We start from the raw sequence: 14785 nt of genomic DNA on the forward strand, positions 1-14785 counted from the left end.
AACTGAACCCGGGTCTCACACTTGCTAGCACTTTTGTGTTTTCTGCGTGTTTGGGAAAGCGCACAGGAGGCCAGCCGTATGGCTCAGCTGGTAAAGGCACTTGTCACCACGCTTGACCTGGGAACCCATGTGCTGGAAGGAGCCAATTTCTGATTGTATCCAAGACTCACCCCATGAGGTAGAACCCGCACCTGGCTCTTAGGTCAGGGGCCCTAGGGGAAATCCGCTATTATGCTAAATGTAGATAACAAAAAAATGGCTCCTAATGATGAATTGCTCTGCCTGTGGACCGTGAATGCGAATGCTTGGCCCTCCAGAGAAGCCTTTAAAGGCAGCTATAGTTAGCGTGGAGACCCACAATGGCTACGTGAAGAGGGTGGGGTGAGAGGCGCTGGAGCACTGGGCTCTGGAGCACTCGGCTCCGGGTGGGATTTTCTATCAGTCCCAGCGCCCAGGCAGACTCCGGGATCTACACACAACAGCAGGTGCGCAGACCATAACAGCAAACACTGTCTTCCAGACACAACAGGGATAGAAGCCATGCAAACTCAGACTGGGGCAGCGAGCCCAGGCCTCTGCAGACTCCGGGATCTACACACAGTAGGAGGTGCGCAGACCATAACAGGAAACACTGTCTTCCAGACACCACAGGCACTGAGCCTATGCAAACTCAGACTGGGGCAGCGCGCACTGGCCTAGCAGACTCCCAGCGCTGAGGGGAGACCCCTAACAGAGACGCTATTTGCAATGGATACCTTTTGGGAGAGGGCAATCAGTTTTCTCCAGTGGAGTGTGCTGAGTGTACATCAGCCCTGAGGTCAGACCCTTCCCCGGGTGGTACTGACCAACACAAAATGAACTCCTGATTTTTATGTACTTTGTGTACCGTTTTGTTACTTTCTTTTTAAAACTTCGTTTTGTTGTTGTTTGTTGGTTTTGCTTTTTGTTTTTAAGAGAGAAAGTTGCATAGGTAGAGAGATAGGGAGGATCTTGGGGGAGTTGAGGGAGGGGAAAGAAAAGGATCAAAATCTTGTGCATAGAAATTTTTTAGTGTAAGAAAAGACCAATGGGAAAATACTTTAGACACAGTCAGTACAGACCAGTGAAACTGAGCTTCCGATCAGAGAAGTATATGACTAGCACGTTTAAGAGCTCTCGATTATTTTTGAAAGATGTATAGAAATTGCATCACCTTCTCGGATCTCAGAAGCACTGCACTTAATTTAAATGTGAAGAAACCCTATTTCTGTAGAAGGTTAATTTTCCCTGTGACATCCAACAGTTTCACAGCGGTATGCCTTTCAGCATCCGGGGATTGTGTCTGTTGTGAAGCCCAGCCCTTTGGAACCTGGACACCCTGGAAGTTTATTTAACCTGGTCAATGGCATCACATGAGCCAAAACAGCTATCACCGAGACTGGCCGCCGTCACAATGGAGGGGACATTTGTATTTGATGCCCCAAGGTTCTGATTCTAGTCACGTTTCCTCGTCCTCTTCACTCCTTCCGTGTTCTGGAAAACTCACTTTCGGTATGGATTTAATATCCTCATCAAACAAAAGGGCATACTGAAGTTCCTCCCATCCAATTTCCCTCTCATTCCCTGTGCTTCCTGCTTCTGTTTCTCTGTCATCTTCATGCCTTTGGGATCAGCTTCATTCTGGTCCCCGGCGTCTCTGTCTGCTGTGTTTGGGTGGGAGCGGAAGGAAAAATTAGAAAAGACAGACCACATAATGGACATCACTTGCTGGCTATTTGTGGCGCGTGAGGAGCAACCTATGTGGCCTGCCAGGCCAGAGGAGAGCCCCGCCCCTCCCCCCCACATGCCTTTTACTTGCTAAAAGCAACTGTTCCTCTCTACTTTCACCTGATGCAGAAGCGAAGACTCCCAAAAATGTAAGAACAAAAAGAAAAACAGCAGAGATAAAAAGATAAAACATAACTCCAAGCCAAGAAAATCAGTGTCCTTAAAACTCAACCCTTTTTTGTTTTTGAGATGGGGTCTTACATGCAGCTGTGCCTGTGTGTTCTGCAGAATCTCCCGGTCACACACTTAGAGCTTCGATGTGCTCTTCGGATGGGAAGCGGCTCTTCCAAGAACTCGTTCTAAAGTCCTTCTCTAACCACTTTCCTTCTGCTTTGCGATGGAGAGGTTTGGGTGCCTGGGGAGCCTAGTGCAGGACTGAACGGGGTTCTGACCCGGTGACAACTATAAACACCTGCTGCTATCAACCCTGTGGTCTGTCTCACAGGAAAACGATTCTAAAATTTTCCATTTCATGGGAAAACAAACAAACAAAAAAAGCCAAACCCTTTGATCCCATGCTCAGGAACCCAAGGCTGGTGGATCTCTGTGAGTTCAAGGATGGCCTGCTCTACATAGAAAAACCCTCTCTCTCTCTCTCTCTCTCTCTCTCTCAAACAATAGCAAAAATAACTGGGCTGGCACAGTGGGTAAGATTAGCATATACCGCTCCTGCAGAGGACCCGAGTTCAGTTCCCAGCACCCACAACAGGTGACTAACAAGTACCTGTAACTCCAGCTCCAGGGGGTTAGTCTGGATAGTGTCTTCTGGATTCACCTGTGCATATTCCCCTTCCTCTCTCTCTGTCTCCGTCTCTCTGTCTCTCTCTCTGTCTCTCTGTCTCTGTCTGTCTCTGTCTCTGTCTCCGTCTCTCTGTCTCTCTCTGTCTCTCTCTCCGTCTCTCTGTCTCTCTGTCTCTGTCTCTCTCTGTCTCTGTCTCTCTGTCTCTGTGTCTCTGTCTCTGTCTCACACACACACACACACACACACACACACACACACACACACGGGCCAAGCCAATGATGGAGTGGGTGGACCAGAGGCATGCAGGGAAGGTGGACTCAGTGAAAGGACGTTGAGTCAAATAACTTTTGCCCAAGGTCGCCTAAGCTTGGAAATAATTGCTCCCAACTTCAAGTCCCCACCCCGTGAAATCAGCACCAAGTCCATTTTCGTTTGTTTTGTCCTATTTCTCAAAGTCCTTATTATTTCCAAGATTGGTGCAGAGCCTGGTGCAAGTGGAAGGGGTGACCAGGACAAATCCACAGGCCTTCCTCATTTCTGTTGAATCGGTGATTGGGCTAACATTCAGAATCACAAACACTGCGCCTCTAAAGGACATCACAGATCTCTCCTCTGCCCTCCACATGTCAGAAGACAGCGTCAAGCTCTAACTGCCTAAGGGCCCGAGAGTCAGCAGAAGGCTCCTCACCAAGGCTCTTCCCCTTCTTGTTATCTTTTGAGACGATCACAGTAACAAATTGAATATTTACTTTAAAATTCTATGTGGCCGATAAAACTTGTGTCTGCTCCATCACCTACCACTGTGAGTGCTTTGCATCAGCTGTGGAGATGCACGCCCTCACAGACGCAAACATCAGAACAATTCCGTGTTAAATAGGGAGCAGAGGGGGGCTGAGCGGAGCTGAGAGCTTTTGAGGACATCACCAGTGGCTCCTCTTCTCCACCACCCTAGGTAACAGGAAATCGCCCCATCACAGATAACATCAAAGCAGAAGCGGAGCCCTCAATGCTTCATGTCAGAACCGAACATTTAAAAACGACTCCCAGTGAAGGACTGCGGAGGGCTCCATCAATCTGTTTCAACACTAATTACTAGACGAACATTATCTATTCGAGTTTAGGTATTTCCTTAGCTATCAGCAACGGTAGGCGTGACCTTTCCAACTTATTAAAGGTTTATGTTGCATAAATTATCCACTGGTACAGAATTAGTTCAGGATTTTCATTTTTCCAAACTAAGCAATGAACTAAAAAACTGAAATAATATTTTAAACTAAAGTCTACAATTGATGTCACACAGATTATATAACAAACACATTGCATATTGTCTGTAACATACAATGTGCCTATATTATATAGTATGTAAATTAGTATTAATATATTATTCAAAATACCAAATGTAGACAAAATAAGCCTCTAAGGAATGCAAGTGATGAAACAGGTAAAACCAATATAATCACCTCAATTTAAAATGTAAAGAACTTTCCAAAAATTTAAAGTCATGTATCTCATAAAAATGTATAGTCCTTACTTATTCATGGATTCCCGCCTTTGAAGGCTTGCCCACTCACCAAAATTTACTTGTGAGACTAGGGGGTGACTCAGTGGTTAAGAGCAGTGGCTGCTCTTCCAGGGGACTTGGGTTCCATTCCCAGCACCCACAGGGAGGCTCACACCATCCATAACTCCAGTTCCAAAGGATCTGATGCCCGCTTGTGGCCTCCAAGGGCATCAGGTACGCTCGTGCACAGACACAAATGCAGGCAGAACACTCACAACACATAAAAAATAAATAAAATTTACTTGCAACTTGTTAATTGGTGTTCCATAACTATGATGAATCCCTGAGATAATCAACTTGACATTTTGGGGCTTCAGTCCCTTTATTGATAGAGTATTGGGTGGAGAAAATGATCCACCTCACAGCTGGAAATGAAAGAGGGAGTGAAAGGCTTGGGGTCCCACGATCCCCTTCGACAGCAAACCTTCCATCACCTGAAGACAGACCTTTGCCCAGGGCCGCCCACATCATCCCAAAAGCACCAGTCTGGGGATCAACCAGATAACACATGGCGTTTCAGATCTCCACTAAAGCTGCTCTAGAGGCTATGGGGTCTCCTAGGGCACACAGAGAAGCACATTTTTTGTGTGCTGCTGCCTGATTCGCTATTCCTAGCTCAAGCGAGGGACAACTCTGCCTTCTTCTGGGCTAACGCCGTGCTCTTAACCCTTGTGTGGGTTTTGCTGATGGCAGGGTGCCGAAGGGCTGTGTGTGGCTGACGGTATAAGGAATGCTGGAAGCTTCTGTCGGGAGTTTATCACATAGTTCTCTCCCTTAGCCATGAGTCCATCAACAATATAAGCTCAATAAGGTGTCTTTAAAGAGAAACACAACAAAAACAAAGTTATACTTTGGAAACCTAAACTTCAAGGCACTGGTTCAACACAACGTTTGCTAGCTCAGCACTTGTCACGGCTTTAGGATGCAGCTACCGAAACTAACAGGAAATGGAGGGGGGGAGGAGGGAGACCACACTTCACTGTTGGTAATTTCCTTAATATATTTTATTGTTTGTCTTCTTTTAAGGATATAAAAAGAAACTAATATTAATCTCCAACATAAGACATACATCGGTCTTGTTTCTTCAGTATTGGTGACATCAACTTTTCTAAGTCTCTGGAAATTTACCTGGATGACAACAAAATGAGATGCCATGGCCCACGGATCTTCTAGAGCCTCCAAGTGTCGTGGTTTGGTGTAGAGTTTAGAAGACATTGTGGCGATACATGCTGGGTAACGAAAGTCTCGAGGTCCTGTGGAGTATTCCAGTTTTGTTAACATCTAACCTGAGATTCAGGTTATATGAATGAGTATATGTGTGTGTGTGTGTGTGTGTGTGTGTGTGTGTGTGTATGTGTGTATGTGTGTGTGTTCTGTAGGCTATTCAATAGTAGGCTATTCAATAGTAGGCTATTCAATAGTAGGCTATTGAACGGCAAATCTTTGGCTGTTTCTAGCCTATACTTTTTGTTGTTGTTGTTCAGAAACCTGAAAATGCTTTGTTGACTGCTTATGCTGGCACTCATGTGGTAAGGGGAGCACTTGGGGGAGCACTCCTCCACTGCTGACAGCCTATGCTGGCGATCATGTGGGGCAAGGGGAGCACTCCTCCACTGCTGGTGGGAGCACAAACTTGTACAGCAGCTTTGGAAATCAGTGTGGCGGTTTCTCAGAACAAAAACATGCTAACTTTACACCTTTGACTTTTAAAACTGAGAGAAAACTCACGTTGCCACAAGCTGTTAAATTTGTGGAAAATTTTCTTTACAGCAATCAAGGAGGCTAGTACATTAGCATTTGAGGTTGTCAATAAATATCAGTTCCCCTCTTCTCAAAAGAGAGGGAGGGAGGGAAGAAAGGAAGAAGGAAGGAAGGAAGGAAGGAAGGAAGGAAGGAAGGAAGGAAGGAAGGAAGGAAGGAAGGAAGAACAAAGAAACCTTAAAATGATCCCAGAAGAGAGGAATCTATTTCTTTGCTCAGAAACCTCGCCTGGCTCCCAGCTGATTCCAGCCGCAGGCTGTTTTCATTAGGGTTCCCTTCTTCTCTCTGTGCCGCACAGGAGAAAGGACACAGACTTTGGAGTCAGACCTGCTTGAGTCCTCTCTGTGCTTAGCTTCGTGGGCAGGTGGTCACAGGGAGACGGTGTCTGTGAGAGGGTCTGGCACAGCTGGGGCACAGCCTCTGCCCCGGGCACAGCCACAGACTCCAGGGTGACTTTGAGAATTTTAAGGGGCCTCTGGGCAGACGGCAGCCTGTTTCCAAAGGCACACAAGCTTCTTAGGTAGAGATGTGACATGAGGCCTTGGATGATGGTATGTTGAGAACCAGCCATCTGAAAACCCCAGAGAGGAATTCCTCATCCGAACAGATGGACGATGAGCCACGCCAAGGGTCAGAAAGCTGTGCTTTCGTCACGTTTAGGAAGTGAAATGTTTAGGATGTCATTAGAAAGTCTAAGTGCATGCTGGGAGATGACAGGAAGAAAATAGGAGGCTTCAGGATCTCTAAAAAGGGGAAGGTGATTTTGGGTTGTTTTTTTTTGTTGTTGTTGTTGTTTTGATTTATTAGTGTAGCCCAAGTACTCAGAAGGGCGCTGTGTATTTGGAGAGCATCATGAAAATACTCATGATGAACAAATGAATAGCTGAACGAGGTGTTGGCACGCATGTTGTAGCATGGTGTTGACTATACAATGGTTAGAATAAGTTCTTGGCTGGTAGACACAGATTCGTGTTCTAGCTTATTAATAAGTCAGAATCTCATCCTATATAGGCCCGCTTTACAAAGTAATTTTTAATACATTATTCTTCCTCTTTAAAATCACCCATTTATTTGTTTCTCCCTTGCAATAAGGGAGTGTCATAACTTGAGGGGATGAGGAGGGTGAAATGACATGAGCTATTTTTTAGGGGGAGTTAAACTTTGTTGAAAATTGGCTTGAACATATCAAATAGAATGAAAAGGAAAGAAATTGAACACATAAATTCCTCTCGCTCTGTAACAGGAACAGGGGCTCAGCAAAGCTCATGGTCCTATGTCCAGCTGGGGGTGGTGCCGGGCCTGGTGCCCAGGACCTCTGAATATCCAGAAGTAAACACAGTCTCAGACACAGAGTGTGAGGCTGCCATGTCCTGAGAAGTTGAACAGGGTAGTGTAGCTAGAATTAAGAGTAAAGAAAAGTCTTAGGAAATCTGGCTGGAGGAATAAATGAGAGCTGGACGAGGTGGTGCACACCCGTGACTCCAGCTTTTAGCAGGAAGAGGCCGGAAGATCAAGGAGTTTATGGCCACCCAGCTCCGTGCCCCTGGTCTAAACAAAAAGAGATCGATTACAGGGTACCATAACTAGTAGAGATAAAGAATTTGGGCTCATCTGTGTCAGTGATGCTGAAATAATTTTTAAGCAATATAATTCTTTTTAGGAAGAAATCTTTTGAGAGGCCAATATGCACAGTCAACTTAAAGGAAGCGGGCTGTCTTCTGCCCCAGCTCTTGGGCAGAACGAGGAAGAAGACAGCAGCCTGCTGTGGTGAATTTTCGTCTGTTTTAAGCACTGACAAGTTTATGTCCTGTGCTGTCAGAGAAAAAAAAAAAAACAACACAGCCTCGTTTTCCTCTTACAGTCTTCATTCCTTTCACAAACAGATGAAAAAGGGAAAGGAAAAAGTTTGCATAAGAGATGTTCTTTGTTCTGATTAAAATCCAGTAAGAGACTTAAGTTTAATGGAAAGGCTAGCCTTCAAGGATAGGAGGTTTTTGATGCCTCAAACTGCCGAGGATAGAGAATTTTCTCCATTTTAGACCATTCAGTGGGAAGACACTCACGGACTAAATTTAGACTTTTAAACTCTTTCCCCGCTAGTGCTGGTGGAGGTGAGTATAATTGAGTACTATACTTGGAGCATTAGTATCACAATTGCTTTCTAAACAAAAGTCTTTCCTTGTGCTTTATTAAAAACCAAGCTCGTGAATCTTGAATAGCATGCGAGCCACCCACGGCAGGCATGCAGTCTATTGTGTGTGGTTTGGACTGCGTTTGGCCAGCAGCACTTGCCGAGGACCCTTTACTCCGGTGAGGCGGCTGTGAGTGGTGATGCAAACGTGCCCGCCCTTTTCTGGGAAGACAGAAAGCCTGAGTCAGGAGGCAGCGGCTATTAAAGCGCTGGGTAGGGCAGCTGCAAGCACTTCGAGGATGAGGCTTCCCTGCTGGTTCTGGCTGAGCTCCGCTGTCCTCGCTGCCTGCAGAGCAGCGGGGCAGGCACACAACCTGACCGAGGGGCTGGGGGATGCGAGCGCCCAGGCCGCCTGCCCTGCCAGGCTGGAGGGCAGCGGGAAGTGCGAGGGGAGCCAGTGCCCCTTCCAGCTAACCCTGCCCACGCTGACCCTCCAGCTTCCGTGGCAGCTTGGTAGCATGGAGGAGGTGCTCAAAGAGGTGCGGACCCTCAAGGAAGCTGTCAACAACCTCAAGAAATCCTGCCAGGACTGCAAGCTGCAGGCTGACGACCACGGGGCCCCGGGCGGGATTGGAGCAGGGACGGCCCCGGACAACCGAGTCCAGGAACTGGAGAGTCAGGTGAACAAACTGACTTCAGAGCTGAAGAATGCCAAGGACGAGATCCAGGGGCTGCAAGGGCGCCTGGAGACGCTCCATCTTGTAAATATGAACAACATCGAAACCTACGTGGACGACAAAGTAGCCAATCTAACGTTTGTGGTCAACAGTTTGGACGGCAAATGCTCCAAGTGTCCCAGCCAAGAATACACCCAGTCACAGCCAGGTAGGTGTAACGAGGTTCTTACTATTTGTTCGTGAAAGCTGTGTAGCGAGATAGTGGCCATAAACATTAACCCGAGAGAGTAAGTTAATAAGCCTTTCAGCTGTTCGTTACGGCAGGAGAAACAAGTATTTGCTCAAACGAGACGCGGTAAAGGATCTAATTACAAAAATCCTATTAGCCTTAATCGATTGAGACACTGCCACTGCCGTCAAGACTCTAGATCTACGCTAGCCAGCCGACCTACGGACAAGCAGAAGCAGGCTCCTCCCAGGCTGGTGCGTTTATCCTGCTCAGTGTCTCGGGATAGAGTCCTTGGCTGTGCTTACTAAGGGCACCGAAATCAGGTCTGGGGTGGGCGGCCGCTTCTCAGAGCAGCAAGTGGTCTTTGAAACGCTTTTGCAAACAATCTGCTATGCTTGATTCTCAACTATCTAGTGAGAACGGGGGATTTTATACATAGGACAAAAGCAGCTTCGTGTGGGTGCCAGACTTTTGGTTTAAGACTGAGTGGCATATCCATCCTCACCGTCCCAGTTCGTTAATGGTAATGCTGTTTATAAAGACCACAGACTAACTGCCTGCTGTGAGCATACCACTGCTTCCTGCCATTCCTGAGTTCCCAGGGCTGCTACTGATGGTGTTGCCACACTCCAGAAGGCCACCTCTCCGTCAGGTGCCCATCCTGACTGTGAGGTTGGTGAGACAGTGGAGAGTCTCCTGGAGGTGATAGGTCATGGCGTCAAGGACCACTGTCACCAGTGACCCTTATCACCAGGTAGACACTGATGTTTTAGGTGACATCACAAGGTGTATATTAGATGTGGCATGGCACGGTAACTTGTAATGATACAAAAATAATCTATTATTTACCTTTTCTCCTAAAACTTTTAGGAAATGAAATATTATGAGTTCTACATAGACACAAATAGATTTTTGTGGCCCACAAGTACCTTATATTAAACTTTACTTGACTCAGATCTTCATGAAAATTAACAGGGGACAAATAGTTGGTCTCTGACCTCGACAAACCCTGTTGCCTGATTACACTGAGCCTGATCACCCTGATGCTTCTCCTAGAGATCAAATTGTAAAATGCTGGTTGACTATCCCATCCTGGGTAATAAATCCCGAGTAATATTGGTACATTATTGGGGAAGCCTTTACCTAACCTGAACCTCTCTACAGCTGTCGGGTAAAACATGAGTGAGTTATGGCGGTGGAGGTTGACGCTTTACTCGGGACATAGCCTGTCAGCTTTGCTGATTGTGTCTAGGATGTGGTCCTAGGAGACTTGGGCACATCTCAGCTCCAGGACAGAGGAAAGCATGGTTATGGGAACAAGCTCTCTGCCAGGGGATTTGACCCCATGTCCTAGCTCCTACCACTTGTTCCAAGCGGGAGAGATCATAGCTCTTCTTTGAGACTAAATGACTATACAAGCAAGCTGGCAGTAACTCTGCCTCACCAGGACGAGGTGTAGATTCAACTTGGAAATGTTACAGAGCTTGGCTGAGTTTCTGGAGGGAGTTGGCCCTCCCTAAACCTTGCTTACACCTACTCTCTCTTTGCTTGCTGTTAGTGTTCTCACTACTGTTACCAAGCAACGGCAGTCCCTGTAACCAGGTCCAGATGAGTGTACCAGAGCCAGGTTCCATGATCACCAATAACTAACTTATCAAATTGGAGTCTAAGAATTCTTCAGATGCATAGCTGTAATTAACAAAATTCCATGCTTTTCCTCTCTTCCTTCTTTCAGTTCAACATCTAATATACAAAGATTGTTCTGACTACTACGTGATAGGAAAAAGAAGCAGCGAGACCTACAGAGTTACACCGGATCCCAGTCACAGCAGCTTCGAGGTCTTCTGTGACATGGAGACCATGGGGGGAGGCTGGACGGTGCTACAGGCTCGCCTTGATGGAAGTACCAACTTCACCAGGGGCTGGAAAGACTACAAAGCCGGCTTTGGAAACCTTGACCGAGAGTTTTGGCTGGGTAATGATAAGATTCATCTGCTGACCAAGAGTAAGGAAATGATTTTGAGAATAGACCTCGAAGACTTTAACGGTGTCACCCTGTATGCCTTGTACGATCAGTTTTACGTGGCTAATGAGTTTCTGAAATACCGATTACACATTGGTAACTACAACGGCACAGCAGGAGACGCCTTACGTTTCAGTAAACATTACAACCACGACCTCAAGTTTTTCACCACCCCAGACAGAGACAATGACCGTTATCCCTCTGGGAACTGTGGGTTCTACTACAGCTCAGGCTGGTGGTTTGATGCCTGTCTCTCTGCCAACTTAAATGGCAAATATTACCACCAGAAATACAAGGGTGTCCGCAATGGGATTTTCTGGGGCACCTGGCCGGGGATAAGTCAGGCACAGCCTGGTGGCTACAAGTCCTCCTTTAAGAAGGTCAAGATGATGATGAGACCCAAGAATTTCAAACCGTAAATTGCTAGTGTTCATCTCTCCAGGCGCCTGTCTAAAGGCATTGAGTTCCTTCTGCCCTTTACCATAGGCCTGAGTTCATATTCCTTTGCTGTGGCTAACACATTTCCTTTTCAACTTCACAGCTTTTAAAACAAAGCTAGAAGTATCTAAGAAGACTACTTTGTTGCTATTGTACATGAGTGCTTGAAAGCCCTGGAGGTATTGACAATCATACATTATAGTTGCAAACCCGTGAATTTTTATTAGTTAAAAGTTCCCTACTAGATTTATTATTTTTTACAATTAAAAAAAACTAAATTATTCAGCAAGCTAAATGTCTACATAACCAACTTTCATTTTCACTAAACATGCACATTTGAAAATCCATCAGTCTTTTCGGGCCCAAGCTACTCATGTATTTGTAGCCAAGAACTGTAGTGCTTTCTTTGAGCCAAGAAGACCTTAAAGCATTTAGTTCTCAGAAACAAAGCAGGGGCATAATATTTGTAGCTAAACTTATTGATGTGATACTCATGAAATATATATAAAATGCCTTAGAATGTGGTAGCATAGCGTGTCCCTTCCCCATCCCCACTGGGAAACCACGTCACCCTGGAGACTTTGGTTTAGTGGTTCTTTGTTCACTGTTTAGAGCCAGTTAGAACCCGATGCAAAAGCTACATTGTTGCCGACCCCTGCTTCATATGCACAATAGTTTTTAATGAAGGTGCTAGGCTACTGTAAGGCTTCCTTGGGGAAAGGCATGGTAGAGGGAAAAAAAAGTTTATCTAATACTTTGAAAGCCAATCCCATACCCAAAGCAATACTATTGTTGAGGGATCAACTTCCTAGGAAGCTGACTTTCTAGAATAAATTTATTTATTAAGATGAATTTTGAAATAGTTTAAATGTTATACATTTTAACCCTAAATAGTCAATGGTTTGTTTCATTCAATATATACATATGTCAATCATAATTCCTGGAGCTTTTAGAATTCCTTAATTGTGGAATGCCGAGGATCACACCAAAAGGCCTTAGGAGCAGTTTTGTTTTATCATTGTGCAAAAGGACCTCTGCAGAGGGAGACAAGCGGCCGCACCTGCACATTGAAAGGCCCAAGTGAGCACTATGTGTGTGTGTCAGGCATCTGAAGGAACCGCACAGTACGCAATGTGCAAGCGATGACTTTGGTCTTAACGTTTCAGTGTGGTTTTCAATATATTAACCAAGCTTTAAAACACATTCATAAAGATTCAGCATCTTTGAATACAATTATGGGGGACAGTTACTGACTTTACTACTTAAGCTTTCAGATACACAGCAGCCATTGTTGAAAAATAGTTAAGAGGTGCGAGATATTATCTTAAAAATATGAAACATGAAGCTTTCAGGTAAATACAATGAAAATTAACCTATTATTAAAACACAATTAAATTACCAGAGTAAGGTGAATACATGCTGAATTAAATGACCAAAGTGTAAACTATGGATTCCAAAGGCTGCTTACCTACTTTGTAGAATATTGGATGTAAATGACATAATTGATGAGATGGTACCTCACCCTTTAATCCCAGCACTGGGGAGGCAGCGGCAGGTGAATCTCTGTGAGTTCAAGTCCAGCCTGGTCTACAGAGTGAGTTCCAGGATAGCCTGGTCTCCAAGAGCTAGTTCTAGGACAGGCTTCAAAGCTATAGAAAAACCCTGTCTCAAAAAAATAGAACAAAAAAAAAGTGAAGATTTTGATATTATATAATATACATGTTTTATATCCTGTCTACCATATATAACTATATATAATATATAAGTCTAAAGAATTTCAGTCATAAAAAAAAGAATTTCAGTTATAAAAATGGGCTGATCATAGCAAAGCAAAGTATACATTTATTTTTACTGTGTCTTTTTCAGGGAAGTTTGGTGAATAACAATGAATCCATGTAAATTATCTTTGCACAGTCAATGGATCAAAATGTTTTTTCTATTATACTCTTATGACAGTTTTCTAATAAACTCTTTAACACAGAAATTTATTTTTTAAATCGTTTTCTGACAGTCATTTAAAAATATATTGTGTTCTTTGATAATCTTTAACATGTTCATTGAAATAGTCCTTTTTCTTAACTATTTACTAATATATGTCAATGCTCATTTGCAAATATATATTTTTAGAGTCTTGGTTTCCTTTGGGTGACTAACATTGATTTTAATTATTACTTTATTACTGAGCATTACTATCCTTTAAAATGCTGAGTGAAAGTAATTTCCTAGGAATCTGGCTGATTCTCCTGTCACTAAATGAGAAGGTCATTTTGCTGATAAGCAGTAAAGCACCAAATATATTCCTGTATCTGATGAATAGAGCGTGCATACGAAAGACATAAACATTTGAACCCCAGTATTGGCTGGTCCTTGACTTTCAGTAGTTTCCCCATACCCCTCAAAAAGTTTTAAAGATAAAATGGATGCATATAATTACAATAAACTCTTGTTTTGAAGTTCTTTTCATTGATGTATATTTAAGGCTATGTTTCATGTCTCTTTAAGGCCTGGTAAAATAAAATATTTAAACTTCACATCTATCCTTCAATGTGGAAACATTGTCTGTAAAATGACATTTATGTACCTATTATTATCTGAAAAGTTGAACCACATTTACATGATCTAGATAATATCCCAGAATCTTTAACAGCACTGAGTATTATTTCTTTAAAAAGAAGCAGTATGGACAGATAGAAGAACACCATTATCTATTTCCTTTTAGGGTATGTGGACACACCCTCGGTATGGAATTTCCCGCTTTCCTTTGTGGTGTTTAGCTCTCCCTCCCCTTTGCCATCATTAGTGTTACAGGTGGGGTTAGCGCCCCTCTCCTGATGGGTGCAGACCCTTGCCAAGGCCTTCACTGCGGCTGTGAAGAGCCAGAAATGAGAGAAGAGGTACACTTGGAGAACCCAGAATACTCCACTCCCTCAATGTCTGTCAAGGCTCTGTGTGTCTGCCTGGGAGACGCCGTTGCTTTCTTTGCTGAAGGAACGGTTTGATTTCTCCAGGCTTCTCCATCCTGCTCATCAGAACCCACAAGGGCCTAAAATCACACAGCAGGGAAGTCTCTGCACATCCTTGCCAGTTTAGCAAGAGCGCCAAGGAAGACATATGTAGACAGATTTGGAGGCAGCGTGACAGAGAAGAGTAAATTTTACAAGCCACGCCAAGAGGAGTCAAGGAGAAGCGGTGTGCTCCAATAGTTCGCCTACCTAATTAACATACTGATCTCAATAGCGGCTTATGTTAATGAAGCCGAGAAGCCAGAAATGTCTTCAAACTCAGAGGCTTTTGGAGATGAGAAGTCTGTGTGGAGTTTGCCTCCATTCATTTAACAGGTACCTGCACGTGTCCCAGAAAGTCTCCTTGGAGGATAGAGATACACCACTGGGCAACACAGGTAACCCTGCCTCCCAG

At 44.5% G+C, this 14785-nt stretch overlaps 2 protein-coding genes across 2 annotated transcripts in view; one reads left to right on the forward strand and one right to left on the reverse strand.

The window, feature by feature from the left end:
- Ccdc146 (coiled-coil domain containing 146) overlaps positions 1 to 14785 on the reverse strand; it is a 123103-nt gene that overhangs the window by 72872 nt on the left and 35446 nt on the right. The window lies entirely within an intron of this gene.
- Fgl2 (fibrinogen like 2) lies at positions 8285 to 13864 on the forward strand. Its single transcript, XM_005358350.3, has 2 exons — positions 8285 to 8886; positions 10643 to 13864. Exons 1-2 carry the CDS (start codon positions 8301 to 8303, stop codon positions 11347 to 11349), a joined length of 1293 nt encoding a protein of 430 aa, XP_005358407.1. The 5' UTR covers positions 8285 to 8300; the 3' UTR covers positions 11350 to 13864.

The sequence above is a fragment of the Microtus ochrogaster genome, chromosome 26, assembly GCF_000317375.1.
Source record: "Microtus ochrogaster isolate Prairie Vole_2 chromosome 26, MicOch1.0, whole genome shotgun sequence".
Lineage (NCBI taxonomy): Eukaryota > Metazoa > Chordata > Mammalia > Rodentia > Cricetidae > Microtus > Microtus ochrogaster.

Coding starts and splice junctions, on each gene's coding strand:
- Fgl2 (XM_005358350.3), top strand. CDS start 8,301: ATGAGGCTTCCCTGCTGGTTCTGGCTGAGCTCCGCTGTCCTCGCTGCC. Junction 8,887..10,642: donor ATACACCCAGTCACAGCCAG/GTAGGTGTAACG, acceptor TCCTTCTTTCAG/TTCAACATCTAATATACAAA.